Source organism: Chlamydotis macqueenii, chromosome 1 (genome assembly GCF_036417535.1).
Source record: "Chlamydotis macqueenii isolate bChlMac1 chromosome 1, bChlMac1.mat, whole genome shotgun sequence".
NCBI classification, from domain to species: domain Eukaryota; kingdom Metazoa; phylum Chordata; class Aves; order Otidiformes; family Otididae; genus Chlamydotis; species Chlamydotis macqueenii.
The window spans coordinates 29,855,272-29,880,506 of record NC_141556.1 but is presented as its reverse complement, the minus strand read 5'-3'; the positions used below and the strand labels follow the sequence as shown (position 1 = coordinate 29,880,506).

General features: G+C 35.4%; 1 protein-coding gene across 1 annotated transcript in view; it reads right to left on the bottom strand.

Annotated features, from left to right (window-relative positions):
* The window catches only part of IMMP2L (inner mitochondrial membrane peptidase subunit 2), a 488,259-nt gene that overhangs the window by 450,327 nt on the left and 12,697 nt on the right, over nt 1–25,235 (bottom strand). The window contains exon 3 of the mRNA XM_086747793.1: nt 20,130–20,233. Within this exon, the coding sequence (XP_086603919.1) occupies nt 20,130–20,233 (104 nt within the window). The remainder of the gene's footprint in view (nt 1–20,129; nt 20,234–25,235) is intronic.

Sequence of the window (25,235 nt, the reverse complement as noted above, 5' to 3'; positions counted from 1 at the left end):
ATAAATTTTAAGTGTCCTAAGGGGTTTCTTCACCTTCATGTGAAATCTGAGTACTGTAAGCTTAAACTGATGTGGGGTTTTTTTAAATTAAATTATGCATTTTGAGGAATGTGTCCTTTTATTGGCTACATTAGCATTCTGTAAAATGCCTGAAAGTGAAAACATTCAGTAATATTATAGCTGTGTTTTCTTAGATTAATCCTGTTTTACTGTATAATCCCTTCAAACTGCACCAGTTTTCATTACAGAAGTTCTTCCCATGTATCTTCCAACAGGCCTTAGAGATTCTATTATTTATTTCAGTATGAAGAGCATTATAAAAAGAAAATATTTTTTTAAATGTACCATGAAATTCCTTAAGGAAGGGGTTTTTATATCATTCTAAGAAAATAATCTCTGTATTCTACTAATAGAGAAAGAGCACCACTTCATTGTAAATATGGGATAAGAATACTGCATGTCTTCTGTTCTGTCAAATGTAGTAACACAGAATATATTTTATTCTTCGTAAAGCAAATGTTCCCTAAAATAATCCTTTTATAGAAGGAAGCTTTGCTGGGTTATTTTTATAACTGAACTAGAAAGCAACCAAGTGAGTACGTCAGCGTTGGTCAGAGTTTGATATATTTAGTAAAACAAAATCTTTGTGTCTGAGTGACCAGGGATCAAGTAAGGGAGGCTAAAGCCCTGACAGAATTAAATCTGCCCAGGGACATCAAGGGCAACAAAAAAGCTACAGCTATACTGGGGACAAAAGAAAGACCAGGCCCTCTCCGGAAGGAAATGGGTGACCTGGTTACCTGGGACATGGAGAAGACTGAGGTACTCAATGACTTTTTTTCCTTAGTCTTTACCGGCAAGGGCTCTAGCCACATTGCCTAAGTCACAGAAGGCAAAGGCAGAGACTGGGAGAATGAAGAACTGCCCACTGTAGGAGAAAATCAAGTTTGAGACCATCTAAGGAATGTGAAGTTGCAAAAGCCCATGAGACCTGATGAGATGCATCCAGGAGTCCTGAGGAAACTGGCAGATGAAGCTGGCAAGACACTGTCCATCATATCTGAGAAAGCATGGCAGTCCAGTGAGGTTCCTACTGACTGGTAAAGGAGAAACATAACCCCCATTTTTAAAAAGGGAAACAAGGAAGACTCTGGGAACTACAGGCCAGTCAGTCTCACCTCTGTGCCTGGCAAGGTCATGGAGCAGATTCTCCTGTAAACTATGATAAGGCACACAGAAAATAAGGTGGTGACTGGTCACAGCCAACACAGCTTCCCTATGGGAAAATCATGCCTGACCATTTTGGTGGCCTTCTATGACAGAATTACAGCATTGGTGGACAAGGGATGACCAACTGACATCATCTACCTGGACTTGTGCAAAGCATTTGACGCTGTCCCACATGACATCGTTCTCTCTAAACTGAAGAGACATGGATTTGATGGATGGACCACTCCGTGGATAACGAATTGGCTGGATGGCCACACTCAGAGTTGCGGTCAACGGCTGGATGTCCAGGTGGAGACCAGTGATGAGTGGCATTCCTCAGGGGCTGGTATTGGGCCTGGCCCTGTTTAAGATCTTTGTCGGTGACATGGACAGTGGGATAGAGTGCACCCTCAGCAAAAAAGTTTGCTGATGACACCAAGCTGTGTGGTGCAGTTGACACGCTAGAGGGAAGGGATGCCGTCCAGAGGGAACCTGACAGGCTGGAGAGGTGGGTCCGTGTCAACCTCATGAAGTTCAACCAGGCAAAGTGCAGGGTCCTGCACACAGGTCAGGGCAAGCCCAGGCACAAATACAGGCTGGGCAGAGAATGGATTGAGAGCAGCCCTGAGGAGAAGGACCTGGGGATACTCATGGACAAGAAGCTCAACATGAGTCGGCAATGAGCGCTTGTAGCCCAGAAAGCCAACCGCATCCTGGGCTGCATTGCAAGCAGCATGGCCAGCAGGTTGAGGCAGGTGATTCTCCCCCCTCTACTCTGCTCTGGTGAGACCCCAAATGGAGTACTGCGCCCAGCTCTGGAGGGTCCAGCATAGGAAGGACATGAATCTTTGGGAGTGAGTCCAGAGGAAGGCCACAAAGATGATAAGAAGGCTGGAGCACCTCTCCTGTAAGGACAGGCTGAGAGAGTTGGGGCTGTTCAGCCTGGAGAAGAGAAGGCTCTGGGTAGACCTTATAGCGGTCTTCCAGTACCTAAAGGGGGTTTATCGGAAAGACAAGCAGAAACTCTTTAGCAGGACCTATTGCGATAGGACAAGGGGTAATGGTTTTAAAATAGAAGGATGTAGATTCAGACTCGATATAAGGAAAAAAAATATTTACTCTGAGGGTGGTGGAACACTGGAACAGGTTGCCCAGAAAGGTGGTAGATGCCCCATCCCTAGAAATATTCAAGGCCAGTTTGGACAGGGCTCTGAGCAACCTGATCTGGTTGAAGGTGTCCCTGCTCCTTGCAGGGGGATTGGACTAGATGACCTTGAAAGGTCCCTTCCAACCCAAAGTATTCTATGTTTCTATGATTCTTTGTTCCTGTTGTACAGCAGCCTTCAATATTGTGATGACATTCTTTCATCAGCAAAAGGAAAATATCTGCAAGGCTCGAAATTCTAAATTTAAACCAGTAACTGTAAAAAAAAAAAAAAAAAAAGGAATCCATTGTGCCATAAAAAGAACAAAATCATATTTACTTAAGTTTAAAGACTACCATTTTCTTCATTATATCTTGCTCCTCTCCCTGAACCATTACTGTTTCCACTAATTTTAACACACAGCAGAAAGGTATCACAGCATGACTTTGTAAGCAAGAAAAAAGCATTAGGCACATTATGAATCACTAGTATGAGAAATTAAAAAAAAGAGTAACACAGGTGTGGAGTTTGAGTTTTTTTCTTTTGTCATTTGGGAAAAAGCATTTTTTGTATGTTTCATAATAAACTTCTAAGTTTGATAGCAGAACTTGAAACCATAATTAAAAAAACTACATAAAACAAATACATCTGGATACAGACACATTTCACACTACAGTACAGCAGTGAATTTTAATTTTGAAAGTACCTGAACTTTTCTCCTGCTTTCTTATTTTGTATAGATTTCACAATGATGGTCTCCACAGATAGAAGTTGGAAGTATAAAAAAATGGCAGAAGTACCTAAAAATCAAATATTCCCTGGATTAATAACAAAAAATACCCAATAATTTTTGCAGTTTCTTGCCACAGGAAGTTGTAGATAGAGGTAATATTTAGGAGTCTATGGATCAGCTGTCCCTGAATTTGCTTAGTTTTTAAAAGATGCTGGACAGATTCAGGGACTATATTAATGGAAATAAGTATATTCAATGGCTGTCAAAGTTGAGGAACTACAAGGGGAATTGATCATATATAAATTCCTACTACAAGGGGAAGTCACATGACATCTGCCACCTCTTTTTGCCAGTTTTGGAAACAGATGCTGGAGTAAATGTTTTCTTTGTCAGAGATTTCCAATAAGCAGCCTTGTATTTCATTGAACTTACAACCTCCACACTCCAATTTCTGTCTGTCCATTTACTTGGGCAAATGCTGTGTGAGAAACTTAATTTATAAACCTGTGGTTTAAAAGATCTCCCAGCTACTCTTCTACCAGAGCCTTCACTGAAGGACTTCATTTCAAGATTTACTTTGGACACGCTAAGTTGTTTTTTCAAGTAAAATCTGTCGGGAAGTTTTAAGATGCATACAACACAATGTCCTTACAATCACTTACTATATTTAATGGAACACAAGCCTTGTGTGACACTGACATCTCCATAAATTCCTATCAGTTATTTCATTAAGTTTTTCAACTTTCTTGCATCAATTGACATTCAATTTATCATCACTTGTGCTCACTTCACAGGTCTATACTGCACTTTCCAATAGCCTACCCTACTTAAATGTCCAAAAGTTTTAGCTTAAACATCTCAGAGATCATTATTGCCTGTTATTTTCAGTAAAGCTTATCAAATAGGAAAGAGTTATAATACAGTGCTTAGTAAATTTACAACCAGGTTGGCTATTAATGGGGATAGGTAGCAACCAAGAAAGAACAAATTAAAAGGCATTATCTGCTTTGACAGGTTCAGAGATAATTGACTATCCTAGCCACCTCATTCACTTCTGAAACTGTGCCATACACCATGTTAAATGTAGGTATCAATAAAGGAACTAAGGGTCTGAAGTTCCCATTATAATCAATACTATCAATGGAGCCTGGATTTTGATGTCCCACTTCTAATGTGCCTACTTAAGTACAGCTGAATCTCTCTCTGTTATACTAATGCACTCAGTGTTAATGCAGTATGCTATCAATCAAAGATGAAGCTTGGGATTGTACAGAGCCCAAAGTACCTGTACAAAACACTGTTTCAAAACGTAAGAGCCTAAACACTAAGTATTTAGCTAAATATACGTGTATTTAAATGAAAATATTTCTTTCAATGCACCACCTGTGTGAAAAAGTCAGCATTCTCTTTTAAACCCTTGTCATAAAATACTGCTTGAAAATCTTCTTAGATCAATGTGATGAGAATCTAATTAAATCAAGTTACTGAACTGTATCCATAAACAGTGGTTTTAATTCTGTCAACTTAGTATCACTAATGCCATCCATAAATTTTGTCATGTTTACAAAGAAACCATGAAAAAGTCACTGTTTCACTACATAATAAGTTATGCTCTCTTGTGTGACTTTAACGGGCTCTGTTAGGACAACAGCAGCCAGCCAATTTAAAATTTTTCATGCTTCCTTTTATCACCATCTGTGATCCAAGGGGTCATTCACTAAATTATGACCTTTTTTCCTTCTGTGTGGTTTGACAGACAGAGAGGAAGGAAGGGAAAAAAGAAAATATTGATGTAAATACAAGAACAGAAAGGAAGACCCCCAATATTATTTAATTACCTGCAAGTGTAACTCGTTAACCAATGCTTTATCACAACAGGATGAAAATTTGAGTGTAACACTGAAGATCCTTCTTGCTCAGCTATTACTCACAAAAGGAAGTTTCAAGATATGTACAGTGAAGGGTAAGAGATGTCACCTTGAAATTTAAGATAAAATGTGGAAAATATTTTTTCTGAGTATAAAGAAATTGCATGTAAATAATCCTTGAAATTGTATGGTGAAATAAATCCAAATAATTTCATTACTATTTGGTCGCCTAGTTTAAGGTCAGCAGAGGAACATTTATACAGAAATACGGTTTTAATCTAAATTACAATCCATGGTATTTATTTGGCCCATCATTTATAACAAAATGTCTAAGGATAATGGAGAAAAACTGATTTCTGGAAGTGCTCATTTTTCCCCATTGACTACAGAGAAATTCTGGTGAGTAGGCTTGATTTATGGTATCTAACTATTAAGACAATAGAGATAATTGGAGTAAGTTTAATGCGGAAACCCCCCTCAAGGCAACAAAGAAATCTATGTGGAATTTCTTGAACAAATATGCTCTTGCCCAAAATCAACACCGGTAGGCATGAAAAAATATAAAAAAATAAATAAAAGAATACCCTAGAGGCTTCATCCTTCAGGCTTCATTAAAGATTCTTGAAATGGAAAAAAAAAAAAAAATCCAAGCCAAACGATACTATGAAGAGAGGAAATAGATTTGCTTGCTGGCCAGACTTTAACTGATTAACTAGTCTTTTGCAAGAACTGAAAAAGTAAAGTAATAAGGTAATCTGTTTGTTTAAGGAAGTCTGCAATGATAAAATAAAACATAACAAAACCAAATCAGCAGTACAATCAGCATGTCACAACTCCTTTTCTAGAATCTCTACTAGAGAATAGAGACTCCACCAAAACACAGCTAGGATCAACAAAACCAGAATAATCTCATGAGGTGACAATCATATAACTTTGTTCTCCATCACAGGCCTCTTCTCAACTTCTTTGTTTCCTCTCTAATCTTTCTGAACGTGTTTATTAGAACTGGTTGAAAGTCACATAATTGACATCCTAAGATTTACACACTCAAATGGAGTGGGGGCTGAAAAGCAGTTCATTGTCCGCTAGCACAGCATCTGTGGCCTGGGTAGCACCTTGGATATAGATGCAATCTAAGCACAAAAAAAACATTAACTGGAGACAAACCTAACTGTGCATTTCTTTAGTATCCCTCTGTATAAATCCCATAATCACACTGGCTGCAGTGCTACAAATTCCCGTCAGCTTATTAGTATTCTCCTGAACGTAACAATACAAAGACAGTCAGAAAACAACTTTAGAAAGAGATCTCATTTGCCTGTAAATATACAAGTCAGAATTATTTATTTTTTTTAAAAGGGCCTGAAATTGAAAAAAACCCTCACATGTATTTCCTGCTCATTATTAAGACACTGAATAATCCCTGTATCTGACTAGAAGCCTGCCATTCTATGGGGAGGACCTTCAGCTGCTACACACACAATGCATACAATCTGATAACAGGGATTTTCTTTTCAAATACAACACTATGTGATTCTAGGATCTAAAAAATTTACATACATTGTAGACCATAAGCATTAAAAGAGTGTAAATACCAATTTTAAAGTTTGATTTTTTAATAAACTGTAAAATAAATAAATTTAACATTTTCCCTTTTACTATTTTTTACATCTTCCGCTTTTCTGAACTGGTTTAAAATATATATTGAATTTGGACCCTAAAGAGAAAAAGTTCAGAGTAATCATCTGGGCTGTAGGCTGAAAGAGTCAGAAACAGATTACAGTCTCTCTTCTCACAGGCAATATGAACCTCACACGCTCCAAGGAATTACGACAACAGGGATTTCAAATTCTTTCACAATCTGGCTTCTGAGCAGCACCAACCATTGCTTTTGTTCCAAGTCACCCAGGGAAAGGAGAAAATGGCTGACTTTCATAAAGAGCATATACATTTAAGAAGTTTGAAATGGGTGTGAGTGATATGCTGCAGTCATTCTGCTACTGCATGCCAACTGTTTCCAAATACAACCTTTGTGTGTCCATAATTAATACTTCCCAAGTGGATTATGCAATCTGAAAGTAGTTTACAAATATTGAATATGCATAATAAGCATTACTAAATTATTATGCAAGCCTGTTATTTGACAGCGTGTATATCATAGATACTTTTTAAAATTATAATCTCACAATTTCCAACCATTAATAATTTTGCTATTACAGTTCACAAACTCCTAGCGTGCCTAATTTTCCTCCTAAGTTAAAGATCATTTTGAATATTAGCTATTCATACTAGTTTACATTTGTTCATCTTTTGTACTTGGATTAAACTTCCATACTAATCTCCAAAATCAGTTTATTCTTAGAAAACACATGGGAGACCTATCAGGAATATATGAATACAGGAATCATAAACCTGTTCTGTTCAATGTGCATGTTTAACAAAAAGAAAAAAAAAATAAAGTTATTCATGAGATGACATTAAAAATTGTAAAAACTGTACGACTTATCTTCATGTAGATGAAGCTCATGACGAAAGCAGTATTGATGTGTTTTATTTGTTCACTTTGTCAACTACAAGTATGAGACAAAGAAAAATAGCAGAATCTTTCCTGAGCCCCTTCCAGTATCAGTCATATTACTATTAACATATATATAATAAAGCAGGAGTATAACTGGTAGATTAGAGATACCAAAATGGATTATTTTTAGCCTGAAGTAACACTTTGTCCTAATAAGACCAAATGCTTTGTACATGTTGTCGGAACACCAGGGGCTGACACATGTTTGCTAGCCCTGCTGCTACCATCTAGAGAAAGTACTTGTGCCCGCAATGGAATACCTCATGAGCTTTAACAAACACTATACAGCTGCACATAGGAATTGAAACAAGCCACACAGCAGAGCTAAATGTAGTAGCTAGCAGAAATTTCTAGAATAGCCCAGGAGGGCTTTTACAAATCAGGACATGAAGAGTCCCTTCAAATTTAAATTTCCCTTGGTGGTTAGCTGCTGCTGCATTAGCAAATCTTGTGAACTGAAAAACCCTGCTGAGTTGCCTTGCATATAGTTATAACACTGCTGAAATCCTAAACACAACTGTTAGAGGCTTTGCAAGCTCTAAGTATTCTCACATGTGTCAATTCATCCACATACAGACTAGACAGACACATTATGTTGTACCTGATTACTAACCACAGGTAAAAGCTGATTAAAACATACATAAAACAAAATATACATAAAAAACCTGTTAAGAGTTATAAAGGAGAAAAGTGGAAACTAGTTAAAATTAGACAGCTGGAATAATGGTGGCAGATTTTAGAAAAGTGGGAGACAACAGCTACTAAGCTGCAGACCACAATCCTCCAGTTTTAAGGTAACAGAGCACAGAATCAACTATCACATTGTCTAAATACTTACATAAACCTCAACCCACTCGATGCATTCACAAACTCTGTAATCTCTTCAACATCAGTAATAGCCACAGGATTACAAATAAGAATTTACCAGAAGAAGTGGAAGACCAGCTACTCAAAACTCTAACAAAGATGAACACTGAAATAAAGCCTCAAAAAGGACAGATGAAATGGGAAATAAAGAGGAGAAAACATTCTATATGTACGTGTTTAGCTGTTTCAATTATCAAAACTAAGAAGCATCTAGACAAAGTTTCGGTTATTAAGATGCACTTCAGATATAAAGATGTAGTTCTTTTCTGCTACATTTGGGTTCAGGCAGAGTTCCTTTGTTTTGCTAAATCATTTAACTTAATGTTAGCTAACACATTTTCACAACATCACAAATTTCTCCCAGTAAAGACTAATCCTAACATCACACCTTCTCATCACTGTCAGTTTTAAAACAAGCAGAATGAGGTGCCCTCTCTCACTTAAGCGGTCGTACTGCCATCCTGCTGATACACAAAAAGCACTGTCTGACCACAGGAAAGCATAAGGTTTCATGCAGTAAGGCTGACAAGTGTTAAGTCGGCTTATTTAAAAAAAAAATCTAGCTAACATTCAATATTACAGTCTGGATATCATGGGATACCGTAAAGGTCAAACATTATCTTAGAAGGTCAGAAAAGGCACATAAAAGATTACTGTTCTTACAATTTCCTGGTTTTGCAAAGTATATTAAATATGTTATAATAAATATATGTCAACTATATCAACAGCCCCCTTCAGTTCTCAAAGGTGTGCATGCTGTTCCTATGAAATAGTGGTTATCTTGACCTAGAACAATCTATACTCTTCACAAGTTTTACAAAGAAATCACAGCTTACAGTGAGGAAAATGTAGTTAACAAAGTCACCATTTCATGTTCTATGGAAGCTATTCCTATTTTAATCAGAACTCTGAAACTATCTCATCACAAGCTGTTTGGAACAATGAAGCTAAGTCTCTAATTCTGTATCATGGATTCAGCTAAGCTATTATCAGTTAAGGATATGGAATATAATTCATAATTAAGTTTTCCCCTTTAATGTTAAACAGATAAGCCTTTGAACTCAGGGAAAGTGCAAACTAATAGAAATTTCCTGTAAAAAAAAAAATACTACTGTCAGTGTCTTATAAGACTGAGGGACACACTGTGCATGATCATGCATTTAAATATCTTCCAACAGTATCTCTTTACTAAGGTCAAACTCAGCACTAGTTTAAAAATAGATTGTTCTGAGGGCAAAAGGGATCTTATGCAGACGCAAACATCACAGCAGGCCTTCTGGGTGTACAGGATGCTATTATTTTTTCCTTGCTGACAATATACTTCCCTTTATACGGCAAGACCACACTTCTCTCATTACAGTTGCCCTAGTTCCTGAAACATCAAAGTTATTGTTCTGAGAATGCCACTAATTTGTCCCTTAAAGCAAACATATAAAACACATAACACAAGGAATATGCTCACTAGGTATCTCTTTTTTTTTTGCCTTAAGATATACACTATTCATTACTGAAACCCTAAAAGGCATTATGCTATGGATCTTAGTTTTTAAGTGAACTACAATTTTAAGTTTTTACTTCCACCTTTTTCCTTAGTCCAAATTTCTGTTTATATGTTATTTTTTTTACGTTTCACAAAGGTAGCCATAAAAGAAGACACCTACACTACCAGGGGAAATCTGACCTGACTGCTAGAGAGTAGCAGACGAGATCATTCTGCTCCATATTGGCAGAGGAGACAGGTCAAGTTTGAATAAATTTAAGTTCTATGTATGAAATAAATGAAAAAGATTCTTGTAGATTGGTCCTATATCAAGTCATTAAATTACAGTCATGATACTAAAATTTGTAGGTAACCCCTCTCTTTGCTTTCAGTTTTCTATCATATTTTTGTTTTTTTGCCTTCATTTTAGGTGTCATTTATACTTTATTCCTGACACACTTGTCTCTGATTTACAGTCAAAATGTTGACCCTCTCCCTCATGAATGAATCTGGTCAGACTTAATTGAAAATTTAACAAGTGAGCAAACAATTACTTGTGTACTTTTCCAGGCTCCTCTTCTCACTTGGGAACTGCTCTCCACATATATTTGCAAAGCAGTTCCCTTTACTGTAGTACATTAAACATCACCCAACATTCAGCCATGTGCATGCAGACTGCCACCCACCCTATTGATTGTTCACCATACACATCGGCCTGAATCTACTCATTGTTTCTCCTTTACAGAACTGACAATCTAGTTATAAAACCCAAATGCAATCTTAGCATTCTCTGTGTGATCAGCTGTTAACACAACAGGCTTCCAATGACTGGGCCTTTTGGAAGCCACTGTAAGGCAAATATCTCAACCACACCTACATTATAAGAGGTTTTTAGAAACTCCACTTCTGTGCTATAAAACAAATTAAAAACATCATAACACATACAGTAAACACTAACTTGTAATGTTGACTTCTAACTTTGAAAGTTTATATACCAATTATGTCTCATATCTTAAAAGTTTCATTGCTGAAATTCCATTTGATGTAGACAAACAGAATAATTAAGGTTGGGCAGGACCTCTGGGAGTCATCTACTTCAACTGCTGGCCAAAACAGGCACAACTGCAAAGGTAGATCAGGGTGCTCAGGCTTCTGCTAGTCAAATTTTAATTACCTTCAAGAATGGAGGTTTCATAGTTGCTCTGGCTAAGGACTTAGCCATTCTAATTGCGCATTTTTTTTCCTTATATCAGAATGCCCCTTGCTGCAATTGTGACCCATTGTCTCTCCTCCCTTTGCTGTGCACCTCCGAGAAGAGTTTGACTCCATTTCTCTACAGTTAATCAACAGACAGACAGCTGACAGCAGCAGTAAGGTCCCCTCTCAGCTAAGCAAATATATATGCGTGTATTTATAGCTAAATTTTGTTCAACTGCACTTTCCAGGAGCAGCTGATTGCACATAAAAAACTAATGTTACATTCATGAATATAGCCTAACATAATTTCCCTAGAAAGTACAGTGATGATAAGGTTAATTATAATTTTAAACCTGATAATTTGCCATTCCCTTGTTTTTGCCTTTGCTAACAGGCTGAAAAAAAAAAAAAACCACAGAAAACAAGGCCAAGACTCTGCTTATTACATGCAAAAATATTCATGTCCACAATATACTCAGCACAGGTCAAGACCCATGTTTTTTCTTCCAAATTCACCAATTAGATTGGAAATAAATATTTTTGATGTGTAAGCAAACTTACTTTGTCAGCATATGCATAGTTCATTGAAAGATTCCTAGAAGTAACACTCTGCAGTTAATATTTATGGTTGCTCATAATACAACTGACTAAACTGGCTTAGGGGAAGTTACTACTAAAAGAGATTAAGTCAGCTGTGGCAGTATTTAAACTATAATTTGTCCAAGAACACAGTGTATGAAATATCTCGCATAATAAAATATCACCTCAGTATTTCCCAGACTGTACACAAAATAAAAGCAGCCTAACTGCACAAAAGGCTAAAATGTATTTAGATATCTTTTTGCATACTCAAAAACTACAGAACCAATTTCATTGGTTTAATAGCTTATGTCCAAGATTTAAAAAAAAAAATAATAAAAATAAAAATCAAGCTTCACTGCTTAAGAAAAATTGCTGCATTTTAGGTTTCAAGCATTACTGACATCCTACATACCTTTCTCTGTTAAAACTTTCATACTACTGCATGCAACAGAACTCAGCATTGGAACATACAAGCGTTTATGTTAAGGAACTGGATACCTTTGAAAGAGATTGGTTTAACATGGAGAAGAAAGGGTAAGCAGGTCTCCAAAGTTATTCTACAAAAAATATCTTTCATTACTCCCTCTAAGTATAAAATAACTTCTTCATAATAAAAGTTGATACAGCATCTTTAGACCCAAAATGCGAATTACTCTTGAACTATTCACAATCCAAGTAAAGCAATATAACAGGTAAGATCTTAATCTAGGGAGAAGTTTATCTTAAACTGAATCTAGTTCAGCAGCTAATCAGTTCAGCACTCTGAATTTCATCAGTTCAGTGGAACCTAAGTATTTTGATATCTATCTTCTTTAAGAATCATAGTTAGTGTATTGGCTTCCTCACAAGTCCTTTTGAAAGTAAAGGGAAGGAAATTACTTTACTTTCAACAAACTATCAGTTTACTTGCAGTTTAACAGTCCTCTAAAGTTTCAAGCTATCTGTTCAAAAGATTGAGTACACATTAAAAAATTACAGTCCATCTATAATTATAACCAAAAATACATCTGATATTATTGTACAAGGCTAACCATATGAATACCTATTACTTTTTCTTTATCCTATATCATCACAGACGTTCAGTCTGAATTTCCTTAAGAAGGAGGTGTCTAATCTGAACAGCCTATAGAGAATGAGCAGTGGAATTCTCCGTTAGTTTCCTGAAGCAACTGTATTTCATGCCTCTTCCAGCAATGAGATTGTGTAGACTATTTCACTGACTTGTAAAACCTTTCCTAGCTCTAGGTACCTACAAGCAATGCCAGTCATAAATAACCAATAATTACTTCTCAGCAGTTGGAAATGTCCCGAGAAAAAAAAAAAATATATCAAATATTTCCCTATCAAACTTGTCAAATTTTGTTAAGGTTAAAGAAAAAAAAAAGTTTAGGAAAAATATACTGTTACCTTTCTGTACATACATCGCAGCAGGCATTTATATCACCGGATTTTGCTGAAAGCAAAGCAAGTTTCTAGCATCCAAATTATAAATATTTCAAAAGGTAGAAGTGACATTTTTCTAATCTAAGGCAGGTTTCAAGCTCCTTTTGCTCACCATGACCTTCGAAGGGCAGTCAGCCATCACACTAAGGCAGAGCTGCAGGCTCACAGGCAGCTTTCCAGCCAATCAAATAATGGTTGTAATTTCTGCAATATTTCAAGCTGCTGTCCAGTTAGACCCAGGATCTCTAACATACCATGATTGCACATCACCAAGAACAGTAGAAAAAATTAGTCTATGCTGTTCCCTTTTCTATTGAATACGGACAGGTAAAAGTTATTTCATTTGTTAGAATACGTTATCTCCCCCCCCTTCTAGTCTTCATATGCCTGGTCACTAAAAAATGAAGTAAATGAATCAAATGAATGAATAAATAAATTTTGAGATTTAAAATCACTGTTAACAGTCCTCTTTCAGCAGAACATAGGTCCTCCTTATGTATTAATTAGCTGCTAACATCTTATCTGATCATCTTACAATTTAAAGATTACAACTGAATCCATTTTTCTCCCATCTTTCTTGCTTTCTAAAGAATCAGACATACATATATATTTGAATGAAACGTCAAATGTAACTTGCTTTTATTATTCACATCCTAATCTGGATGAGTTGCAACATAATGGTAACTCACAGTTTATTCCAGTGTAAATACAGATGGGCCAAGAAGAAAAATACTTAAAACAAGGAGCACTGATCAGTAGATGATCCTGTATAAAAAAGGTTTAATCTTGATGCTATTGAATTGGTACTGAGGTTGGTAAGATTGCAATTTCCCTCTACTTTCAGTAGAATAGGTCTTAGTGAAATTTTATGCTACTTATTTCAGTAGTAGTTTCAACCAAATATCACAGACTCTGCATCTGATTTTAATTATTTTTGTCAAGTCCCGCAATGCTGAATTTTAAATGAAAAAAAAAAAAAAAATACAGACCTCGAAACAAAACAGCAAAAGACACAGTAATAGTGATTTATAGTTCTTCCAAGTTCTTTTCAGCCACAATAAGAGCAATACCTCAGATAAGAACTGATGGAATTATCTTAGGAATAGTCATTAAGATTAAACTATGTTCTAACTAATAGGAATTCACATTTTAAACAGAATTTCTGACAACCACACAGATGCCCATAAATTTTTCAAGGGATGCTAACTGGAATTAAAAAACTGATTCAGGTAATGGTCTTCTCTTATTAAATCTCATTTGCTTTTAGAGTCAAAATTACTGATCTTCTAGCAAGGCTCCAGATCCACTTATATCCTATCAAGTACCTGATGTAGATTTAATAAATTTATCTGACATACGTCGCTGTGACAGAATGACATTTTCTTCTTTTTTAATTACCAATTGGCCATATTTTGGTCTATGTCAGCTTAACGTATGTAAGCTTAATGTTCGCTTTTGTCTGATCAGCTTAACTTGGTAATCAATGAAGTGTTTTTTAGTAAATTTGCAACGTATAGTATTCTAATGGATACTCTAATAAATATTCAACAAGCAACAGTTTGTTTTTCAATTGAATAGCAAGATACTTAATTCAATAAGAAGCCTGATAAAAATCAAAATCAAGTAGAATATGAAGTTCTCACTGGCACCACTTATAATAATACAGTACTCTTCCCGATCAACTAACACCTCTTTCAGAAATGGCCCAGGCCATGATGACTTCCACATCATTCACTTTTTAGAAAAGAAAAGATATTTATTTTTAATTTTCCAAATTGCAGTTTGACCACTAAAGAATCCGTAAGCCGTAATGTTAACATATGTTACTTTTTGGCCTAAAGATTCATAACAGACTCTCTCCAGCAATGATTCTTGCAATCAGATCTTATAAACTTCCTACTGATATCCATAGACTTTAAATTAAATAACCATAACTTTAACTACAACAACTTCTTTCCTCCACAACTGCTCAGTTTCCACAGTATTACAATAATTGCCTACTTAAACCCATCCTGAGCACTTCATAATAAAACCGGGGATCATCTACAGTATCTGCAAACTTTATTTAGAAATTGATTTTACTTACTTTATAAACACAAGATGTGAGTCTTTCTTTCATCAATAGTGTCAAGACACTCATATATAGTATGATACCTACTCTAAAAATGGATTGTAACACAGATAATAAAGGTAGAACTACATATTTTATTTTTATCAGGAGAAGACATCAGATTTTTTTTCCCAGCAAACAGAACAGAATAGGAAAAGATTTTCTGAGGTCACTGAGGCACAGAAAGTAAAGTGATTATTTAGCTTCTATGTCAGCACAACCTCCTTTGCAGTGTCCTGCCTGCCAGAAGACAGATGACTTGGTACAGGGACCTAAGTACAAACAAAAATAGAATAGAAATTGGAAGACTTAAGAAGGTCAGGCAGAGGTATTTGTAAAATGTTGTAGAGTACTTTAGTCAGAAAGAAGCCATCTTAAAAATAATGCAAGAACCATTAAATAACTATTCATGTTACATCTATCAGAATACAGTTGAAACTATTTTCATAATTACAACTACTGATTCAAATTCAAGGCAGTTCCTTCAATAAGTACCTCCTTACTGATTTTTATTTTACTAGGCTAGTCTGATTAATGAAATTCCAATTAGTGATGTATTATGAAGAGTATGTATTCACTTTGCACCATTTGAGAACTCTTTTTTTTCCATCAACTGAGCAGGACTGCATTTCTTCAAAATTTTGATTATACAGATTTATGTGAATAGGCTGAAACTTGTTGAAGCATCACATAAAATGATCACAACTATCTTTTCCAATTCTCATTTCTGAACAGCAGAAGACAGGAGAGACAACCTCATGCGCAATACTTTGAGTTCTGAAAAATCCAGTGCACATCAACACTCTGGAGGAAGAATCAAACACATATAACCTTACACAGAAATACAAAGGTTATTTACCAAAAATAAGGGAGTTTGCTGCAAGGCCTTAACATAATCTTATAGTCAGAGGAAGCAGTGACAGAAGCTACTTAATATCCTTCATCAGGATAGGAGATAGGAATTAAGCTTTATTTTTAAATGTCAAGGAATTTTCTATGTAAAAAGGGGGTTTTTTTGTACTTAAAGCAATTATGCTTTTATAGACGAACTCACAAGAAGCTGACAAAATATACAATATTTATTTCCTTATTATTATAGCTGGCCTTTAAAAACATGTTTTTAAATTTAAAAAAAAAGTTTTTAAATATACTGTCCATTTTCATTTAGTCTTTATAATTCAAAACTTTAGAAGCGTGTTACTGTTCAGAATGTAGAGAACAAACAGCATTGGTTCCAGATTACATTAGCACAGCCATTTTTCTTTAATGCATAAGTACACACTCTAAATTAGAAATGGCTTATTACTTGCTGGCAACCTACCCAGCAAGTAGGTTCCTGCTCTCAGACATACACTACCGTCTGCATCTGTACACAGTAGAAATCAAATTACGTACAGGTAATTTGGTAAAAAATGTCCATTAATATGCAATAGAAAGGCACTATCTCCATTAGTACCATGAAGTGCAGTTGCAGAATATATTCCCAAGGACCTGTATGAGCTGTACAGCCCACACTGTGATGCATATTGCTACAGCTACAATGCTGTTGGCATTCAAACTTTACAGAGTAAAACCAGATGGGAGAAGCCTACTCATCCTATAACTCATTCTGCAATATCTGATAAAGTTCTATGTAACTGTTAGGATCTACCTCAGCAGAGCTCTTGGGGGTGATGGGGGGGGAAGTCTATTTCACTACAAAAGTTACTGAAAGATCAAGATCCACCTGGCAAAAATACGCATTCGTTTCCTTTGAAAGATGACCTCATGGGCTACATGACTAAAGTTCTCTCTTTGAAGAAAAATAAATGCATTTCCAAAACAATGAAAATAGCAGACTTTTTTTTTTTTAATCTCTTTAAGAGATGCAAAGGTAGTATTCTGGAACACACAATAATGGAAATTATTTAATTTACTGAAAAAATATTCCTGCTTTGATTTTTAATTTAAGTCACAGTAATATAGCAGTATCTAAATTAAGCACTCAAGCAAGTGATCAAATTAAGGATGGTATTAATTTCCCTTAGTTCTGAATCAGCTAAAAATTGTGAGTTCGAAAGTTATAACATGTAACATTGAGCTCTCTTAAATCTGGTATCAATAAGGATGAGTTAAGCTAAAAGAAAAATCATTAACTTAAAATAACTCCTAAAAAGCTGAGGTAAGATTTAACTGTTTGTAAAACACTAAACTGCAAGTAAACAAATCATTCTTTGCTACCAACCTATTCTCCCCATTGGTTTTATCTGACTTTAATTTTATACTTTTAAGGATTAATGCCATACTAAATATTATGTCTAAAATCAGGTATATGCACGTGTGCACACACAGTGGCTAATTTCACGGCTGTGGTTCCAATGCATAGTTACATCTACATCAGATGCAGAGGTAGGGATGACACAGACACAACACATTTCCATAAACATGTAGTCTTCATTTAATACCTTAACCAGGCATAAACACCATCAAGTGCTTGGGGACAGGGTGCTCATTTGTAATCAAAGTCAGCAAATCACAAAAATATATATGTTCATCAAGAACTAGATTGGACGACGGAGGGAAAACTTCTGCATCTGCAAGCAGCATCATAAGCATAATCACAGGCTGACTGATACTCTCTTGGGGCGTCCAGGGCCACCAAGACTAACTCATCTCTTTGCTCCAAGGCTTGGCTCTTGGCCATCTACTTACACTGAACTTTGCCAGTTGAGATCTCAAGAATCTCTTTAAGAGTTGTGATAGAAACAGCACCCATCCCGAATGCCACAGTACTTCTGATAGTATGAAGAAAGCAAAGAGCTTGGATGGTCAAGCTGTCATGAAGGAATATTTGACCTCAACTCTTGTACCACAAAAGACCACCCTCCCACAATCTCATAGCTATCTTCTACTATAACTTGGCAAAGAGGAGACAGTGGAAAAACGTTAAGTAGACAAGTAGGATATGAAAGAAGGTTTACATATCCATCCACCTATCTCAGTCACACCAACACTTTCTTATCTGAATTGCTGAGAGGAAAAGAAAAAGTAGCAGTCGATGCAAGACCAGTCTGCCCTGTTCATGCCTTGCCTAAATCAGCCAAATCCTCTGAGAACCACCACATAAAATTCATACATATACATAGCATATCCATTCACTAGTGAGTTACAGAAATCATAAGTACATAATCAAAATGAAAAGGATAAAAATATTAACCCATTTACACAATAAAAGGCTCATGTACCAAAACGTGTACTCAAACAACTCGCATGGGTACAAAATCACATTGAGGTACGATGTCCTGCAAGTATTTACAACACAATTACAAACTTCACATTACAACAAGCTAGTACGCCAAAGCTGCTTCTAGCAAACCCATACTTAACAACTTAGAAGTTGTTACTGATGTATAAAATATCCTTCAATATTTTCATATCAAAACTATTCAATAGATTATTTTACATTGTTTAACTTCATTTGTATTGTTCTTCAAGTGCTTTTAAAATTCTCTAGCTTAATTATTCAGTGTACTTCCCCAAAGACTAAGAAAAGCTTCAGTACATTGCATAAATGCCATGTGACTTCTTTTGTGGGTGTACATAAGCTCCAACAATAAGTAAAATTTTCAAAACATACCAAAAAAACACAGCATCTAAAATATTAGTTATCATGCCTAAACATACAGCAAAGTGAAAGCAATCAATGCAGATGGCTCAGATGGTACCACAAACCTTCAAGAAGTATAATAAGAATGAAACTATTCATTCTGTTTTCTGATCAGACAACATATTAATCTTCTGTTCAGTCTATTAATTACTAATCAGTTACATTCACTGTTTTAAACAACCACCAGAGCATGACTTAGGCAGAGGGATGCACACACAGGCAGAATCAAGTTTTACAAGCCGCCATTAAGGGACTGGAAATTGGAGTCCTTTTGCAATATTAGGTGTCATAACCATGAATAAATTCATATTTGTATCTAGACCATTTACAGAAAATCTTACATGCCAGACAATAAGACAGATCATAAAGTAAATTTTAACTTTCTAACAAAAGAATATTACATGAGAGAGTTTGCTTTAAGAGCTGGTAGTGAAAACTGTCACACAAATTACCGCTACAGTGAAGAAGTAGGCAAAAAAAAAGGGACAGTCAAAAGATATATATGACAAAAAGGAAGCAAGATAAAATAGCTTCCAAAGACAGTTCTGCTATAATCTACATATTGTGCATTTCACTTACAAAAGTAAAACCTTAAGCTTAAACCATCCAACATGTAGTATGAGTATGTATTGTATCGCTATGTCACTTATGCACACTTTGACATTCCATTTCTATATTACATTAAGGCTGAAATGGAGTTTCTGTCCCCTGTCAGTCTTGAATATTTTCAACAGCGAAACACTGCCACCTTTTGGCTTGATACTTAGACCTCCCCATTATAATGTTAAAACTTTTTTTTTTTTTGCTATATTTGTTCTTTATGGAGATGGTTGAATTCTTGTGATCTTATTTAAAATTTTATTCAGTAGCCATATTTCTCCAGAAAAAAATAAGTTAGTATTAATTGGTAAAGATACATAGTTTTTCTCACAAATATGAGTGCATAGCCAAATTTAAAAAGTATACTCCATTAAGCCACAAAATGTTTTATCTATTTTCTCTCTCGATCTCACAGCTCTTTTTTCTTGGCAATTTTGGTACACATTTATACTCTATCTCATAATATCTCACACTGCATTCCTTTCAAGTAAAAACTTAGTAATGCATTCTTTGAACATCTGAGTTTTGAAAACGGATTATAGGAATAACAATAACACATTATTAAAAATTATATGATCCTGTTCATATATAAATACTTATAGTATTCTATATTAAATACTGATGACAACATTTATATAAGCATGTATTGAAACATAAGCAAAATTACTTACACCAATGACACAATGTCCCCACGTTGTACATCATAATTTCGAATGCTCCAGTGGTTTAAGAGCACTACATCAGACGCTTGTCTTCCCCCAGGATTCAAAGAAGGCTGAGAGAGGGGGGAAAAATAGCTTTAGAACTACATTTCCTCTGTGAATCTTCTCCATAAGTCTCACTCCATCAATAGGTGAAATCCATTAAAACCAGTAAAAATGCACCCGCTTTCTATAAGAGGACCAAGAATCTGTTGCATTGTGGCAAATATATTTCTTTATTAAATGCTATGTTAAATGTCATTAATTTATGGCAATCTGTAGTTCACATTTTTCAATGCACTACTGCATGCAAATTAAATTACACAGATACATACTTATGACAAGCCTGATGCAAATAAGTAATTGCCTTTACTGTATATAATCTAATATTTAAAACAAAGGAGAACCAAGAACACTAATTCCCAGAAAAAGCAAGCTTTCTGCAGGCATCTTACTGCTTCTATAAGCATAATGCACTAAAACCAAAATATGTACTTGTAACATCACTAATCTCAGCACCCTCTGCAAAGGGGAAAACCAAACCCTACACCTACAACATATACTGTCACTGCCAGTAAATATGGGCCTTCCGTAACAGGATACAAAGAAGCATGAACTCTTACAGAACTATACAGTGAAATGAGACTGTTCACTAACCTCAGCATTAAAATAACTAAGTAATCAACCAGTGCAGAGTATTAGGAGGTACACAGAACCATCATAATTATTTTGTGTGACATGGGACAAAACCAGGGTACCTGGTCGATGCTGGCTCTGAGTTAACCCATCAGAAATGGCAGAGGAAGGAAGAAGCCCCTCACAGTACTGTCTTCATTGATTTTTGCAAGGGTTATTTCAATACAGATACTCCTTTAACTAGACAGAAAGTATTTAAGAGTACTCCACAGTAAAATCTTTTGATAGCTTATTTTTCAGTAACCTTTTTCAGACTCTTCAAATACAATTACGGTATCTCCAAGTTGGCCAGCAGATGACCTCTAATTTAGACTCTAGAGTTAGGTGACATATGTAATAAAGCAGAGTATCGAGACCAGGCAGCCCCTCATTTACTGTTGTGATAGCTGCAATACTTGCTAAAATTTGACTTTTTTTTTGGTTTTTTTTTTTGTAGAAGAGGTTTTCAGTGTTCACATTACAATATAACTTGGCCTTCCACATGTACCACCAGACTTTCACTGCTGAGATTCCCCTCCCCCGACTGATGTACCAAACCAGTTAGGGTATAGAACTGAACTTAACTGTTCTCAACACAAGTAATTTCACAGTGTTAAATGTCATTGTATTTTTATTCAGTAAAAATATGCTCCCAAAGCAGGATGGATACTTAGTATTTATTTTTAACTTCAAAAGCAATTGAAAAGTGCTGATTTCTCTTTATCACAGTTTCCTCATTCATCTTTTCTTTGCTAACCAGATCAGTTGATAAAGATGTATTTCAAATGGGACTTGTGAAAAACTAGCTTTTCAATGTGCAAGAAGAAGTAATGTGCTGGGGTCCTGAGTAGATGTAATTCACATGAACATTAAGGAATATGATAAGTCAAAAGAATAAATATGTTGGGATGGGGGGAGGGAAGTGACAAAATATGTTTAGTTAAACAGCAAACGAGGTTAGTTACATTTTGACCTGTGGACTATAGGGCAGATTTCTAGTCAAGTAAGTCTGCGGATCAAAGCAGATTACCTTAACTTTCATAGAGATATGGTTCAAATTTAAGCTATAAATATATTAACACTCATTGCTACTTTATCTGCTAGAAGCTATGCATTGCAAGAGCCATATACATGAAAATCAGAAGGTAATTAGCAGATATTTATTTTTTTAATCACAATTTTCCAGAATGACTTTCTACCTTCGTAACATCTTACATGACAGGATAGCATCTTTACATACAAATTATTTACATACCAACTCACAAACAATTCACAGTCATACTTATTCTACCAAACGCAGGCATGTATGGGCCAGAAGCTAACCACAATACTAAATCATAAGGCAAAGAGGCCGATCTTGCAAGGCAGGAATCATACATATGGTATATTCTCACAAAGAAACTGCTTGATACTTAAACGTACCTTAAAGGGCCAAAAGACAACGTCAAAACAAATAGAAATTTTAAATCCATTGCTCCAAAAGATAATGTATTTCACAGCTAATACTTAGAAAATATTTACATAAGCGTTCACAAACTTTTCCTCTCAACTAAATCTGTAACAACTTAACTTTACAGAGAAATAGACAAGGTTGTTTTGCCTTTTTTGCATTATCCAAGTGACTCCTACCATTCTTGTATTTAAAAAACGGAAATGCTTTAGAGTTTAAATATATTTAGATATTGCATAATCTTTTTAGCTTAAAGCATCTAATACTGTAATACTGCATTTCTTGCTATTTTTAACAATACATTGTTCATGTGGTTTTAATATCCAGTATGGATATCTAACTCATTACACATTAGAATTATGTTTGAGAGAAATGTAACAATGCAGAATATTATTTTTCTTTCTCACAAAACAACCTGACATACTCAAAACACAGACAAAAATACTGTTTTGTTAGAAGAAATGTTAGGAAAATCAAAAGACAATTTTCATTTTACATCAACAATTACATTTCTCCATTAAAAATAAATCTAAATCATTCTCCAAGTCTTTCTCTAATGTAAATAACAAATTGTTATAGAAATAATTTAGAAAAAGTATAGAAATAATTTAATGTATAGAAATAATGTATAGAAATAATTTAATTATTATATTAATTTAATATAAGAAATAATTTAATGCAATGTATTCAGACACAACTTATTCCCCATGACATTTTTACTAGTAGTAAGGTCTCAGGTCTAGCAAAGCAAAAATACAGCTTCTGAAAAAGCAGGCTCATAAGGGTTCTTTATTTTCATAAGAAACAAAATAACACAGGGGCTTCTTTCTTCCTCTATTTTGAAGCATTATAACTTGTTTGCCCAAATTCTTGGCATAATAATCTGCTACAAATGAGACACACAGATCTTAATTTAGAACCATGGTGCCGAAGTCGCAAAACATTCACTCTTTCCAATTACTAACTAACCCAATGCTAAAAGCATGCAAATTGAGATCCCCAGCCATATGATGAAGCTTCACAGGACATGAAGTTCCATAAGTAAGAGGGTAAAAACATGCCCTTTTACTGTAAATAAGTATTACCTTGATAGTTGTTATGCTGCTAGTGAATACCAGAAGGTTACAACTTATTTGCTTATAGCTTGGGGACCAGAAAGAATATTCACATGAGCTCACAGGCTTAGGTACAGTAATCCTAATAATAAAGTTACGAGAAACTGCCACAGAATAATTACAACTGCTATTATGCATAATGGAATAGAACATTCAATAACGTTTGCTGCTGAAAGAAGTGTGCTTTGTCAGAGATCGCTGGTCAGGCTACTTGCTATAATGCTTGGTATTGTACTGTTTGCAATAGAACTTGCATATAAAGTTGCACATACGCTGTCATCTTCTATCTCACTTGAAAACAGTCCACTTGATTTAATGAATTTACAAATTTATATATCCACGGGGGGTTCCCATTTCCACATCATTATGTATAAAGAGTTTGCAATACCAGACAAGCAATGAAACTCAACAGAAAAAAAAGACATAAAGAGATATCAAGATGTCCATATGATAAACATTTTAAAGTATACATCCTGCATTACAAGAAAAGTAAAAAAATCCACAACAGCCAATTAAGAAATCATAGTACTAGTTATTTGTGTCACTTACATTCAATGGTGTAAACAGATTACAACTCATTTGAAAGCCACTATTAGCAAAATGCTAGATGAGCACATCAATCTGTAAAATCCTAAGCCACAAAACCACCTCATGTGAGGATTAAAAAACCTAGTAATTTTGGAAAGAAAAGAGAAGGCAATGAAACAATTAAAAAATGTTAAAATTATAAATTGCAATAGTTCACTGTTACTCCCTATTGGTTTAGAGTTAATACTCATACGCTGAAGCCAGCACAAGTGAAAGAATTATGACAGGTGGCTGAAAGCACTACAGAAACACAAAATCAGCTTGAGACAACAAGATGCACGAAGTCTGTCCTAATTGATTAGAAATAAATCAGAAAATTTGTATTTTCATTAGAACTTTTATTCAGCATGCTTGCCAGGGTGTCAAAAAGTACTACCATCGTCAGTAACTATGAAGCAGCACCAAGGCTGGTCCGAAACAAAAAGAGAAAGTGGTGGGGGAGAGAGAGCACACAACAGAGAACGAGAGTACAAGAGCGAGCATGACACAGAGAGATTTATTCCTTGCTTCTTGTCAGAACTTTTAATTTCAGGCTCAGCAGGAGCCACAATGATGAGTACAGAAAGCCAGCTAGACATTTTAGAGGTCTATTATGAACAAATTCTTGGGAATCATACCATGATATCTTCAAATTGAGACAATAAGATATCACTGGAAGCATGCAATTGATGAATATATGACTACATGCCGACTGAACTTCGCTCTCCCTCATACCCATAGCTTTAAGATACATTCAGCATAGATCATTCTTCAGAGAACACAGTAAACAGACGGAATTGCAAAGCCATGGCCAGTACTCCTTCAAGCTACTCTGCAAGAGGGGGATATATTCCCTGTAATTATGTCCCTGTCAGGCTTAGTTAGGTGTCCAATAAATCTTGGCAAGGAAATTAGTATCTTATTAAAAGCACTAGAAAGGGGTTTTTTTTGGTAATCTAAAAAACATCCACACAGAAGTTTAAAACAAAGTTTTATTTCAATGCTACAGTCCAGAATAAAACCAGAGAGAATTTTACAGGCACTGAGGTGTCAGTAAAATTAGAAATGTCAGCTTTCAAGCTACCCATACTTCAATCAACAGAGGGAATGCTTAGTCAACAGACATATCAAGGAAAGAGCTTAGATTTTAATCACCCACTGAATATATACTGCTTTCCCTAGCCACTACGAGGACTGCATATCCTTCTTTGTCAGGTTGAATAAATCTGAGCAAATAACTGTAGTGTTTTTGAAATCTTCTACAGATAA